The sequence below is a fragment of the Hemitrygon akajei genome, unplaced genomic scaffold, assembly GCF_048418815.1.
Source record: "Hemitrygon akajei unplaced genomic scaffold, sHemAka1.3 Scf000099, whole genome shotgun sequence".
Lineage (NCBI taxonomy): Eukaryota > Metazoa > Chordata > Chondrichthyes > Myliobatiformes > Dasyatidae > Hemitrygon > Hemitrygon akajei.
Window position 1 is genome coordinate 2,400,355 of NW_027331985.1, and position 15,327 is coordinate 2,415,681.

The 15,327-nt window shown below is 48.6% G+C and overlaps 1 protein-coding gene across 1 annotated transcript in view; it reads right to left on the minus strand.

Moving 5' to 3' along the window:
- Positions 1–15,327, minus strand: part of LOC140723057 (uncharacterized) — a 100,106-nt gene that overhangs the window by 64,370 nt on the left and 20,409 nt on the right. Inside the window, 2 exon segments of the mRNA XM_073037674.1 lie at positions 8,982–9,347; positions 10,319–10,502. Of these exon segments, the coding sequence (XP_072893775.1) occupies positions 8,982–9,347; positions 10,319–10,502 (550 nt within the window).

Consider the following 15,327-nt stretch of genomic DNA (forward strand, 5'->3'; position numbering starts at 1 on the left):
AACAACAATGGTACAAAAGATTGTTTATGACTGGGCCACGGGAAAAATATACCAAAAGTTCCAGTTTGTCTTCAGTTTCAAATTCCGGGATTTAAACACCATTAACTGTAGAATAAACCTAAAGGAACTGATTCTGGATCAGTATCCTTACTTTAGGAATATCCTGAGAGAGGTCTGGAAGAACCCAGAGGGATTGCTGTTTATATTCGATGGTTTGGATGAATTCAAACACAAAATCGATTTTGCTGAGAGTCGGAGAGATACAGAACCCAAGCACCAGTGCCCAGATCCCGAGTGGTGGTGTGAAGTGTCTGACATTGTGTACAGTTTAATCCAGGGCAAGCTGCTCCCACGGTGTTCAGTGCTGGTGACCACCCGCCCCACTGCGTTACATTTATTAGAAAAGGCAAAGATCAGTGTCCGGGCTGAAATCCTGGGATTTACTGGAAAGGAACGGAAGGAATATTTCATCAGACATTTTGAAGATCAGACAGTAGCAGCAGCTGTTTTCAAATATGTGAAGGAGAAGGAGATCCTGTACACCATGAGCTACAACCCCTCCTACTGCTGCATCCTCGCTCTGGCACTGGGCCCCTTCTTCACACAAAGAGTCAGGGACCCACAGCGAGTTCCCAAAACCATCACCCAACTGTACTCCTACTATATTTACAACATCCTGAAAAATCACTGCCGTGAGATTGAGAACCCCCGTGATGTGTTACTCAGGGTTGGTCAGATGGCCTTCAGAGGAGTGTCCGAGAAGAAGATTGTGTTTACTGATGGAGATTTGATGAAGTACAATCTGCAGCCTTCCCAGTTCCTGTCCGGGTTCCTGATGGAACTTCTGGAGAGAGAGGATTCTGCCCGGAGCGTGGTGTACACATTTCCACACCTCACCATCCAAGAGTTTGTAGCTGCACTCGCACAATTCCTGAATCCACATCCCGGGGATATCCTGATATTCCTCACTGAAGCCCACAACACGACAGATGGGCGATTTGAGGTATTTCTCCGTTTTGTTGCTGGTCTCTCCAACCCAATGGCAGCTCGGTGCCTGGAGGAGTTTCTGGGCCCATTTCCTCTTGAAACAACTTGCCGGGTGATTGACTGGGTGAAGGAGGAGGTTAAACGCCAGAGTGGAAACACAAGGAGTGAAGCTGGTAAAAGGAGCCTCCTGAACACATTGCACTACCTGTTTGAGTCTCAGAATCGTGGGCTGGCTCAGGCCACACTAGGATCTGTGGAAAAAATTTCATTCAGTGGAATAACACTGACACTGATTGACTGCGTGGTCCTGTCTAATGCCATCGGACTCTGTGATACAATAAAAAACCTCAACATGGGAAACTGCCACATTCAGTGTGAAGAAATCCAGCGGCTGGGACCCGGGCTGCACAAGTGCCAGGAATTGAGGTAACTTGATTCATCTCTCACTCTGAACTGTGAAACTGTTCCATTGTGTTGTTTTAATGTAAAGGGATTTGGGTAAAACTGTAGTAAATCAGATTGTGAAGAATTGTGACAAATGCCCAGAGGATCGGTCAGTAATTCCCCAAGGACGGGACGGTTCTGTGGTTCCTTGTGAAGGGATGTTGGAGACTTCATCAGATCAGTGAACAATGGCCATTGTTTTAATGGTAGTAAATCACAGGAATGGCCGTGTTTCTCGCTGCCTGTGACACGTCCATTGACAATGTTCCTTCTCACTGTTACTGACACCCAGACCGACACTGACTGCAGCAGGTCGGTCAGAACTTCACACCACCTTCCCGGTGAGGGACAAGAGACCGTCAGCAGACTGTCCCAGTGAGAAGGAAAGAAATACCATTGTGAGATTGTCCTCACCTGCCATTCCCCGTGTTTGACTTTGCTCACTTCCAGATACGCAGAGAGAGAGGGCGCATCTCCTCTGGGGCTCTGTTCAGACCCAACACACACGTACAAACATTTATGCATCCACTCGTCTTGTAGGATTATCGTTTACCCTTGGAGTCCTCCAGTAGGACCTCTCATCCCAATCCCACTTCCATTCTTAAGGATTTCGTCCCCATCCCCATTCCTACTGTGGGCTCACTATTACACTTTCATCATTCTCCTGTGGGATGTCTTTTCCCCACACCCCTTCCTCCTGTGGGATCTCTCTTCCCAATCCCCCTTCCTCCTGTGGGATCTCTCTTCATCATCTCACTTCTTTCTGTGGGATCTCTCTTCCCCATCCCACTTCATCCTGTGGGATCTGTCGTCCCCATCCCCCTTCCTCCTGTGGGATCTCTCTTCCCCATCCCCCTTCCTCCAGCGGGATCTCTCTTCCCCATCCCTCTTCATCCTGTGGGATCTCTCTTCCCCATCCCCCTTTCTCCTGTGGGATCTCCCTTCCCCATCCCACTTCTTCCTCTGGGATCTCTCTTCCCCATCTCCCTTCCTCCTGTTGGATCTCTCTTCCCCATCCCCCTTCCTCCTGTGGTATCTCTCTTCCCAATCTCCCTTTTCCTATGAGATCGCTCTTCCCTATCCGCTTCCACATGTGGGATTTATCATCGACTCCCCGTTCTTCCTGTGGGATCTCTTTTCCCCATCCCCCTTCCTCCAGTGGGATCTCTCCTCCCCTTCCCCCATCCTCCTGTGGGATTACCCTTCCCTATCTCCCTTCCTCTTGTGGGATCACTCTTCCCTGTCCCCCTTCCTCCGGTGGGATATCTCCTTCCCATCCACTATCCTCTTTGGGATCACTCGTCCATCCGAAATCCTCCTGTGGGCTCTCCCTTCCACATCCCGCTTCCTCCCATGGGATCTCTCCTACTGATTCCCCCATCCTCCTGTCTGATCTCTCCTCACCATACTCGATCCTCCTGTGGGTTTCCCTTCCCCATCCACTTTCCTCATGTGGGATCTCTCTTCCACATCCCCCATCATGTGGGATCTCTCTTCCGCATTCCCCCATTTTCCTGTGAGATCTCTCTTCCCCATCCCCCTTCCTCTTCTGGGTCATCTGTTCCATCTTCCCACTTCCTGTGGAATCTCTCTTTCCCATCCCTATTCCTCCTGCGGTAGCTTCCCTACTCATACCCCATCCTGTTGCATGATCTCTCTTCCCCATCCCTCTTCCTCCAATGGGATCACTCTTCTCTATCCGCCTTCCTCCTCTGGGATCTTTTGTCCCCATCCACCTTCCTCCTGCGGGGTCTGTATTCCCATTCCCACCCCCACTTCCTGTGGGATCTCTTTTCCCCATCCCCCATTCTCCTGTGGGGCCTCTGTTCCCATTCCCCTTCCTCCTGTGGGATATCTCTTCCCCTTCCCCTTCCTCCTGTTGGATCTCTCTTCCCCATTCCCCTTCCTCCGGTGGAATCTCTCTTCCCCACCCCTTTTCTCCTGTTGGGTTTCTCTTCCCCATCTCCCTTCCTCCCGTGGGATTTCTTCTCCATCCTCCTTTCTCCAGTGCAGCCTCTATTCCTCCCCCCCCCCCCCTCCTGTGGGTTCTCTCTTCCCCATCCCCCTTCCTTCCGTGGGATATCTCTTTCCCATCCACCCTCCTCCTTTGGGATCGCTCGTCCATTCGAAATCCTCCTGTGGGCTCTCCCTTCCACATCCCTCTTTCTCCTGTGGGATCTCTCCTACTGATCCTCCATCCTCCCGTCTGATCTCTCTTCACCATTGTCGATTCTTCTGTGGGATGCCCCTTCCCCATCCGCTTTTCTGCTGTGAGCTCTCTCCTCCCTATCAAATTCCTGCAGTTGGAAGCCTCTTCCTCATCCCCTTTCCTCCTGTCGGATTCCCTTCCCCATCCACTTTCCTCTCGTGGGATCTCTCTTCCCTAACGCCCTTCCTCCTGTGGGATCTCTCCTCACCATCTCCCTTCCTCCTTTGGGATCTCTCTTCCCCATCCCCCTTCCTCCCGTGGGATCTTTCTTCCCCATCCCGCTGCCTGCTGTTGGGCCTCTGTTCCCATTCCCCTCCTCATGTGGCACCTGACTTTCGCATCTCCCTTCCTCCTGTGGGATCTCCCTTCCCCATCACCCTTCCTCCTGTGGGTTTCCCTTCCCCATCCACTTTCCTCTTGTGGAGTCTCCCTTCCCCATCCCTCTTCCTCCTTTGGGGTCGCTCGTCCATCCGACTTCCTCCTGTGGAGTCTCTCTTGCCACACCCCGATCCTCCTGTGGGTAATCTGTTCCGATGCCCATTCTTCCTGTGGGAACTTTCTTCTCCATCTCCCTTCCTCCTGAGGGATATCTCTTCCCTTTTCCCCATCGCCCTGTGGGATCTCCCTTCCCCTTTCACGTTCCTCGTTGGATCTCTCGACTCCATCCTCCTTCTTCCTGTAGGATCTCTCTTTCCCATCTTTCCTCCTGTCGGATCTCTCTTCCCCATCCCCCTTCCTCCTGTGGAATCTCTCTTCCCCATCCACTTTCCTCCTGTGAGATCTCTCTTCCTCATCTCCCTTCCTCACTGTGGGACTTTTTCCCCTTCAGCCTTGCCCCTTCCAACCCTCTCACATTAGGAATATTTTGTCTGGCCTTCAGGGAATGAGACAGTATATGCGTGGTTTACAGTATATGCGTGTCACACCGACAGACTAAATTACTGACATTCAGTGAATACCCTGGGTCTGGTCAGTGAGGGACATTGACAGTGATAGGAACTCCGATCAGTGATATACTGAAGGGTTTAATGTTTCCTGAATTATCTGAGTGGGAGAAATACCCTCAGAATCACGGTTTGAATCAGTTTGTTCATCAATTTGTTTGTTTGTGTTTAGACTGAGTTTTAATAAATTGGGAGATTCAGGAGTGAAACTGATGTCTGCGGCTCTGAGGAACCCAGAGTGTAAAATACAGAGACTACTGTAAGTACCAGACTGTGGGAGATGGTGTTTACAGTCACTGGGTGTCTGACACTGACCAATAATGTGATCAGTAATTGTGTTACTGATGAACACTCGGGATTTGTACCGTCTCCTGTCTCTCTGTGTCCTTTACTGTCACACTCTCTCTCATCTCCAGACTGTGGGATGTCGGTCTCACAGATTCTGGTGCCGAGGATCTCGCCTCCGCTCTCAGTACAAACCCATTACTGATGGAGATGGACCTGGGTGAAAATAAACTGGGAGATTCAGGAGTGAAACTGGTGTCTGCGGCTCTGAGGAACTCGGAGTGTAAAATACAGAAACTGTGGTAAGTACCAGACTGTGAGAGATTGTGTTTACAGTCACTGGGTGTCTGACATTGAACATTAATGTGATCAGTAATTGTGTTACTGATAAACACTGGGGATGTGTACAGTCTCCTGTCTCTCTGTGTCCTTCACCCTCACTCTCTCTCATCTCCAGGCTCAGCAACGTAGGTCTCACAGATTCTGGTGCCGAGGATTTCGTCTCCGCTCTCAATACAAACACATCACTGACGGGGCTGGACTTGAGGTGGAACTCGCTGACAGACCTATCTGTCCCCGCTCTCCGCCGCCTCATACTGACCCACCCGAGTCTGGAGTGGATCTGGTGAGTGTTTGTGTTAATGTTCAATGTGATAAAATATCAGCGGATCCGCGGGTTTTCTGGTGATATTTGTCTGTGAGTGTTGTTGAAACATTAACCCCAGTCCCCTGTTGCTGACACTGTTGTGTAATCTGTTTATTGCATCTTTATTCTACCATCTGTTTCAGGCTGTGGGGGAATCCGTTCAGTGAGACCGGAGAGAAGGAACTGAGATCTCTGGAGGAACCCAGACCCGGACTGACAGTGATCCTGTGACCATCTTAATGTGTGAACATCCCCGCCAGCGGGGTGGGGATATTTTTGCCGATTCCCCGCCCTCCCCTTTAACCCCTGCTTTAACTCCCGCCCTTATCTTTAATAGCCGCGCCCCAGGTTTAATTCCCAAATATTTTAAGGGAACCAGCTCAGGTCTTGCACTGTGTGTCGCTCAGAACAGTCCCGCAGTGACGCATTTCCGCCTGTTGTCCGGCGGCGCAGCTTCCGCCGGATGTCCGGGTTCGAGACTCCCCACGTGACACCCCGGGGAATTACACAGACAGGAAGAGCCCGGGGGCCGGGGCTCAGTCTGAGACTCTGGTGTCCCGGGGTGGAATTATCCCGGGAGAGAATCCTTTTGCTCCCTTTGCTGAGGACGGTGCATTCGGCAGTCTGGCCGATTTAATTATGTTAAATTTACAAATACCTCGGCAGTGACCCTGGATCTGCAGCAATCCCGGACACAGCCCGGAAATGTGATTTTACAAACATCGGTTCCCCAATGCAGAGTGACGGTGAGAAACGGGACTGATTATTCAACCGGTCACTCGGTCAGTTAATTGTGTGTAACTGTGAGTGAGTCGATTTACATTTGTCATGAGGAAATCAATAAACCACTGCAACTTCCTGACTTGAGTCTCATTAGAGGAGAAACAGTGACCTGGGGTTACTGCTGCCCCCTGCACACAATGAACTGAAATAACACATGGTAAATGGTAGGGCATTGGGGAATGCAGTAGAACAGAGTGATCTAGGAATAATGGTGCATAGTTCCCTGAAGGTGGAATATCATGTGGATAGGGTGGTGAAGAAAGCTTTTGGTATACTGGCCTTTATAAATCAGAGCATTGAGTATAGGAGTTGGGATGTAATGTTAAAATTGCACAAGCATTGGTAAGGCCAAATTTGGAGTATTGTGTACATTTCTGATCACCGCATTATAGGAAAGATGTCACCAAAACAGAAAGAGTACAGAGAAGATTTACTAGAATGTTACCTTGGTTTCAGCACCTACGTTACAGGGAAAGGTTGAACAAATTAGGTTTTTATTCTTTGGACCGTAGAAGGTTGAAGGGGGTCTTGATAGAGGTATTTAAAATTATGAGGGGGATGGATAGAGTTGACGTGGATAGGCTTTTTCCATTGAGAGTAGGGGAGATTCAAACAAGAGGACACGAGTTGAGAGTTAGGGGGCAAAAGTTTAGGGAGAACTCCTTTACTCAGAGAGTGTGGAACGAGCTTCCAGTAGAAGAGGCAGAGGCAGGTCCGGTATTGTCATTTAAAAAAATATTGGATAGGTATATGGACAGGAAAGGAATGGACGGTTATGGGGTGAGTGCAGGTCGGTGAGACTTGGCAGAGAGTGAGCGTTTGGCCTGTCCCATCACACACTCCTGGGGTCAGACATAGACGGAAGCTCACTCTACACAGTCACAATACACACTCCCGGGCTGAGACACAGAGTGAATCTCCTTCTGCACTGTACCATCACACACTCCTGGAGTCAGACTCAGACTGAATCTCTTTCCCCTCCGTCCCATCACACACTCACGGAGTCAGACACAGTTAATCTCCCACCACACCGTCCCATTACACACTCCCGGGATGAGACACAGAGTGAATGTCCCTCCACACCGGCACAACACACACTCCTGGGGTGAGACACAGAGTGAATCTCCCTCTGCACTGTACCATCACACACTCCTGGAGTCAGACTCAGAGTGCAGCTCCCTCAAAACCATCCCATCACAAACTCCCAGGTTCAGACACAGAGTGAATCTCCCTCCACACCGTCCCATCACACACTCACGGAGTCAGACACAGTTAATCTCCCTCCACACAGTCGCATTACACACTCCCGGGATGAGACACAGAGTGAATGTCCCTCCACACCGTCACAACACAAACTCCTGGGGTGAGACACAGAGTGAATCTCCCTCTGCACTGTACCATCACACACTCCTGGAGTCAGACTCAGAGCGTAGCTCCCTCCACTCCATCCCATCACACACTCCTGGGGTCAGACACAGAGTGAATCTCCCTCCACACCGTCCCATCACACACTCCCGGGGTCAGACACAGAGTGAATCTCCCTCCACACCGTCCCATTACACACTCCCGGGATGAGACACAGAGTGAATGTCCCTCCACACCGTCACAACACACACTCCCGGGGTGAGACACAGAGTGAATCTCCCTCTGCACTGTACCATCACACACTCCTGGAGTCAGACTCAGAGTGAAGCTCCCTCAAAACCATCCCATCACAAATCCCAGGTTCAGACACAGAGTGAATCTCCCTCCACACCGTCCCATCAGACACTCACGGAGTCAGACACAGTTAATCTCCCTCCACACCGTCCCATTACACACTCCCGGGATGAGACACAGAGTGAATGTCCCTCCACACCGTCACAACACACACTACAGGGGTCAGACACAGAGTGAATCTCCCTCTGCACTGCACCATCACACACTCCTGGAATCAAACTCAGAGTGAAGCTCCCTCAAAACCAACCCATCACAAACTCTCAGGTTCTGACACAGAGTGAATCTCCCTCCACACCGTCCCATCACACACTCCTGGGGTGAGACACAGAGTGAATCTCCCTCCACACCGTCCCATCACACACTCCCGGGGTCAGACACAGAGTGAATCTCCCTCCACACCGTCCCATTACACACTCCCGGGATGAGACACAGAGTGAATGTCCCTCCACACCGTCACAACACACACTCCCGGGGTGAGACACAGAGTGAATCTCCCTCTGCACTGTACCATCACACACTCCTGGAGTCAGACTCAGAGTGAAGCTCCCTCAAAACCATCCCATCACAAATCCCAGGTTCAGACACAGAGTGAATCTCCCTCCACACCGTCCCATCAGACACTCACGGAGTCAGACACAGTTAATCTCCCTCCACACCGTCCCATTACACACTCCCGGGATGAGACACAGAGTGAATGTCCCTCCACACCGTCACAACACACACTACAGGGGTCAGACACAGAGTGAATCTCCCTCCACACCGTCCCATCACACACTCCCGGGGTCAGACACAGGGTGAATCTCCCTCCACACCGTCCCATCACACACTCCTGGGGTGGGACACAGAGTGAAGCTCCCTCAAAACCATTCCATCACACACTCTCTGGGTCAGACACCGAGTGGAGCTTTTCTGAATGCGCTGGGAGAAATCGAGGAAAAACTGCTGTATTAAGGTCATGAGATACTTTGGAGATGCTTCGAAACGTCTCTTGAACATCTAAGTGAGCGTCTGGTTTATTGTGGAAGCTTCGTTCGGAGTTTTTCTGCCAGTTTGGACGGGGTCCGTTGACGGCTGCGAACTGCGTAGCACCCAGCTGTGGCCGCTGGCAACTCGCCAGGAAGCCGGGTCGCTCCAAAAACCGGAGACAAATGCCGTTGTTCCCCCACTGACATCGGTACAACATCCTTCCATCTCTATCGTCGGGATTCTCGTTCGGTGTAGGAGCCGAAACATCGTTTGAGACGTCTCGACCTCTCACGGTCTGGAAGTTCTGCAGGACTAACGGAGCCTTTCCTGGCGTTGGAATTTCTGGCACTGAGCCAGCAAGGTACTGTCGAGTACAAACTTTTCCGGCCAGTTACTCAACTCGCTCCAGGACTTTATAAGCAGCACCACCACCGTATCATTCTCGATTCGGACACATAAGTAACATGCCGGACAAGTCTACAGGGAGTCGCAGGCCTTCGGGGAGTTATGCCAAGGCGGCTGCCTCTCCAGCCTCGGACAACGCCCTGTTTCGGTCGGTGAAAGTGGAACGCGGGGTGCAATGTATTTTGCGAACTGGAACTACCCTGGAAAAGTGCGCGGAGGCTATGGAGGACTTGTTGGGGAGAGATGGTGTTTTGGCCACTGAGAAAGAGTTCGGGAAGGCAATGTTTTACCTGAGGAATGATGAGTTGGTGCATCGGGCCCTCAGTAGAGGGATCACGGCGGAGAATATCTTTTTACAGATGAGCTGGTGACAGCTCCCACACAACGCATCGCCCTCGGTCACGTAAAGCCTTTCATCCCCAACGAGGACCTGCTTCCCGCACTAGCCCGCTTGGGGCAAGTAAGTTCAGAAATAACTGCCATCAGACACAAATTCAGGAGACGCACCCTTCGTACCGTAATCTCTTTCCGGCAACAGGTATTCATGCAGCTAGAAAAGGAGGACGAAGTTGAGGGCCGGTTTCCGCCGAGCTCAATAGTTCGGGAGTTACATTTACACACCTACACATAACACTGTTAACTTTTGTTTATCTTGGTTAAGTTGCTATATTATCAGTAGATACTAATAAAGATAGTGGTTTTAACATCCGGGCACTCCAGTGACCACTGCCGATGGTGCCGCTAAGCTGGGGGCTCCCTGGACTTTGAACGGGACCCGCTGGGTTTGCGGCCAGCACGCCTACCCGTGACTCCCCGCGAGCTGGTCCGGCTGTTGTTTTATGTGCCATAATTGTTGTCCTTTATCCACCCCCTGAACGATCTGGGGGTGCACCCGACACACAGCGGCCACCGGGACAAGAGGGCCATCACGGAGGCGGAGAGGTTCTGGTTGATAGCTTCTCCCAGATACGGCACGGCCCGATTGCCCCATGAGGTGATCCAGATGACCAGTGTGCTCGGGACGCCGGCCAACGAGACGGCAGTGGCACTGCCACACACCGAAGATGCCCTCACCCGAACGGCGGCAGAGCTGGCGGCCGTCCGGATGGTCACCCTGCAGTATCGACAGGCCCCGGATTACCTACTGGCGGCTGATGGTGGTACCTGTGCAGTGATTGGTAAGGGGTTCTGCACGTTTACCCCTGACGTGTGGAGCAACATCACCCACTTGGCTGGTCACATTCGGGACTCGGTGGCTAAAATTCAAAAATCGGGGGACCAGCTCCTCCGGCACGACACCTCATGGGGAAACTGGTGGCCGTTTGGGTCCTCAGTGGGGTGGTGGGCAACTGTCATTCACTGATCGATTGCACGCAATCTCGTTATCATTCTGTGTGTATATTATGCTGTGCTTGTCAAACTATCCAGACCACGTCTGCCTTTCTTTAGAAATAGTTAAGTGTAAGACTTCCATTAAGATATATTACTTTCCTTCTCACTGCGTTACATGTAATGAATTGGGAGATTCAGGAGTGAAACTGGTGTCTGCGGCTCTGAGGAACCCGGAGTGTAAAATACAGAAACTGCGGTAAGTACCAGACTGTGGGAGATCGTGTTTACAGTCACTGGGTGTCTGACACTGAACATTAATGTGATCAGTAATTGTGTTACTGATAAACACTGGGGATTTGTACCGTCTCCTGTCTCTCTGTGTCCTTCACCATCCTTCTCTCATCTCCAGGCTGTGGGATGTCGGTCTCACAGATTTTGGCGTGGATCCGAAGGGTAGACTGTATTGGAGGGGTCGTGACTGTCACATGACGGAACTGCCCACTACCTGGTCGGAAGGCACGCCACCTGCCAATCAAAGTTTGACCCCTCCTCGTCCATCAATGCGCACCTCACCATTGTTCCCTTTAAGTAGCCTTCCTTGTACTTGGCCTCGAGCAATTGGCCTTTGTAATCGGCTTAACTCTGCTGGCACCCAGCCATTGCCCCCACTGTGAATTACCAGGGCGGGACCCTCCAGCCCTGCTGCACTATAAAGGGTGCCACGTGTGCTGGACCCTTTCCCTTTGCCAACTCCGAGGGACCACCCTACTTCACCCCAGGCTGAGAACCGTGGAACGGAGCTGGAGGAATTGTTGGTGAGCTGTGTATTGAATACTGTTGGGAGCGTTGATTACTGTCGCTAATAACATAGAGCCGAGCCTGCACAGAGTCAAGGGGTGGAAAGTATCGTATTGACTTTTCCCTTGGTTGTGCATGTGTGTGTGTACTTTGTTCCCAGGCGATTTTCCCACGTTCGATAGTAATTGTCCGTGTGTGTTTTATTGCCGATCTGACTTTCCCCACGACTGCTGTAAATTGTGTGCGTGTTGCTTCTTTTGCCATTTTCCCACGCTTGACTTCTGTAAATAAAATCCTTTACTACCATTACTGTGTGTGTCCGAAGTCCTTGCCTTTGAGACCTACCGAATCTGTTTCCCCACTTAAACAATTGCTCAGCCAATTTACATTTTACTATGTTCATGCGATATGGGTGTTGTTTAATCGGTTTGGCTTGACCAATATCTATGTCATGTACTGCGACCGTGGTTTGCTTGGGAACATCGGGAAATAAATCTTTAAACTTCAGAATTAATTCCTTCAGCTGATGTTCTTGCTTTGGCTGCAGGTGAGCCAACTTGTTCTCAATGTTTTCTAGAACAACCGAGTTCATTAGCCTAACTGGGACCACGTTTGGCTTGTGAAATGTCTCAGACGAGTCAATTGTTTCATTCTCAGGGTTGCCAGATTCATATGATTTGACAACAACACTCACTGCCTGTCAAAAAAAAGGCTTTATCATATTATCTGTAACACCTGTGTTAGTTTACGTCGGTCGGGTGTTTTAATAACATAATTCACATCATTAATTTGAGAGACTATTTCATACAGTCTGTTGAATTTCGCCTGAGGTGGATTCGTCAACATTGGAGAAAAAATAAGTTAAGATAAGATAAGATATCCCCCACCTGGTATTTTCTTTCGCAAGCCCGCTTATCAAACCAACACTTCATTTTGTTTTGAGAAATCTTTAAGTTTTGTCTTGCTAGAGTACAGGCCTGGTGTAGTTTATTTTTGAACTTCAAAACATAGTCTAACAAGTTAACATGTACATTCCAATCAACCCACTGTCCCTTTAACAAGGTCAAAGGTCACCTCACTCTGCGACCAAATACAAGTTCAAATGGACTAAAGCCCAGTGATTCCTGTACCGACTCTTACTGCGAACAAAAGCAAATATATTCCTTCATCCTAGTCTTTTCCATTTTCAACACAGTATGTCTTTTGTTGGCGTGTGCGTGCGTGCCTCCGATTATGTATTTTTCAAGCCTTTACAAGGCACGGAGCGAGAGAGAGAGATTGTGTGGTACACATTATGTCTTAATCATTGTTTTGAGGGTAGAATGAAATCTTTCTAGAACCGACTGTGATTCCGGATGGTACGCGGACGATGTAATTTGTTTAGCTCCCAGTTCATAAACTACCTGCTGGAATAATCCAGATGTAAAATTACTTCCTTGATCAGACTGGATTTCTTTAGACAAACCAAATAAAGTAAAAAAAACTTGGTAACAGCCTTCACCACAGTTTTAACTTTAATATTTCTGAGAGGTATTGCCTCTGGGAATCTGGATGCAGTACACATAATAGTGAGCAAATACTGATGGCCAGCTTTAGTCTTTGGCAATGGGCCAACACAATCCACTATAACTTTAGAAAAGGGTTCACCGAATGCAGGTTTAGACCACAGTGGGGCCACTGGGATGACCTGATTAGGTTTACCCACAACTTGACAAGTGTTATAGGTTCTGCAAAAGGTCACAACATCTTTCCTCAAATTAGGTCAGTAAAATTATTTCATAATCCTGTTTACAGTTTTATTCACTCGAAAATGTCGACCTAATGGCATACTATGGGCCAAAGTTAAAATTTCAGCCCTATAAACTTTAGGAACTACAACTTTGTGAAAAATTGCCCATTCCTCACTCGCTGGTATAGCAGGTGGCCTCCACTGCCTCATTAACACTCCATCCTCGAGATAATACCTTACTGGCACTTTCTTAATCTCATCATCTGAGACAGCTGTTTCTTTCAAAGCTTCAATCTCAGGGTCTCGGTTCTGTTCTGCTATAAACTCCTTCCTACACTGGGATAAATCTTTCTCATCAGACTTACTACCTGAATCCTGTTGAAACAATGAAGGCAGAAAAGTCCCTGACAAGTCATCATAACCTGAATCCCGATTTTGGCTATCATGGGTAGGTATCAGAATCATGCTGCACAGAACTGTCTGTGTCGGCAGACATTTTAGCCATACTTCGAGTTACTTTGAGTTACTGCGCTGGAAGGATAAATGTTAAAATCCATCTGTGGGTCGTCAGTGGTTGGCTTAGTTGTCAACTACACTACAGGAACAACTTTACCATCTGCCAGGTCATTCCCTAACAGCAAAGTAACATCTTCCACCGGTAAACTGGAGCATAATCCGAACTTAACAGGTCCAGAAACCAATCCTGACTGTAAAGTTACCTTGTGCAATGGCACAGAAACCATGCCACCCCCAATGCCTTTAATAAGATTTATCTCATCAGTGTCAGTCTCATCACCAAACTTTAGAACGCTGTCTAATATAAGTGACTGAGAAGCCCCTGTATCTCAAACAATTTTCACTGGTACCGGGGTTGACCCTTCCTTTACTAATACAAACCCATCTGACATAAAATAATCAAATCCCTTCTTAACTCGGTCAGACCTCTCAGTCCTTAACTGAACCTCAACAGAATTTTCAGAACCCTGTGGGTTTATAGGTGCATCAACATACTGAACACAGGCATTTGGGACTGCCTCCTTTTCCTTTTTCTTCTTCAGGATGGAACAATTAACCATCATATGACCAGCTTTCTTACAATCGTAACAAGTAAGACCAGAATATTTCTCCTTCAACTGCTTCCCTTCATCCTTACTGTTGTCACTAGTCACAGCTTTAATTTCTGGTTTACCCTGCTGATCCCTGCTATTCTTTTGGAAGATCTTATTTGGGGTGAACTTAACCTTATGAGTTAAAGCAAACTAATCTGTTAATGTAGCAGACTCCCGTAAAGTGGCAGCATCCTTTTCATCTGAATATGTCTTTATGTCATCATAGACGCACCTTTTGAATTCTTCAATTAAAATCAACTCTTTCTATCTGTAAAAATCATCATTTATATTTTTATATGTGCACCAGCGGTCAAAGCACACAAACTTCTCAGAAGCAAATTCCATATAAGTCTGATTCACAGATTTCCACAAATTTCTAAACTTTTGCCTGTATGATTCTGGGACCAACTCATAAGCTTTGAGCACAGCCTGTTTCACTATGTCATAATTAGCTGCATTTTCAATTGATAGGGCAGAATTAGCTTGTTGAGCCTTACCCTTAATTATACTTTGTAACTAAAGAGTCCAGCTTCCTTTCGGCCACTTTTGACTTTGAGCCACTTTATCAAAATGCTGTAAGTATTTACCAACCTCAGTCTCATCAAATGGAGGGACCAATTTAACTTCCTGGCTGGCAATAAACGGTGCAACCAACTCCTTTGAGACAGCAACTTCTTTCTCGAGCCTTAACTTCTCTATCACAAACTGCCTCTGTCTTTCTCCTTCTTCCCTCTGTTTTTCTGCTTCCTCAGCTTCAAAACTTTTTTATGCTTCTTCTGTCTGTTTGTATGCCTCTTGAGCATCAAACCCCCTCTTTCTCTCGTTCTCTTCAGCCTCTAATTTAAGTACATCAATCTTCAATTGTTCCAGTCGTAACTGGATCTCCTCTTTACTCACAGGAAACCTCTTTAACACTTCTTTATCAAATACCTTCATAGATATATAGTGCTCAACTATTTTCCTCTGAATTT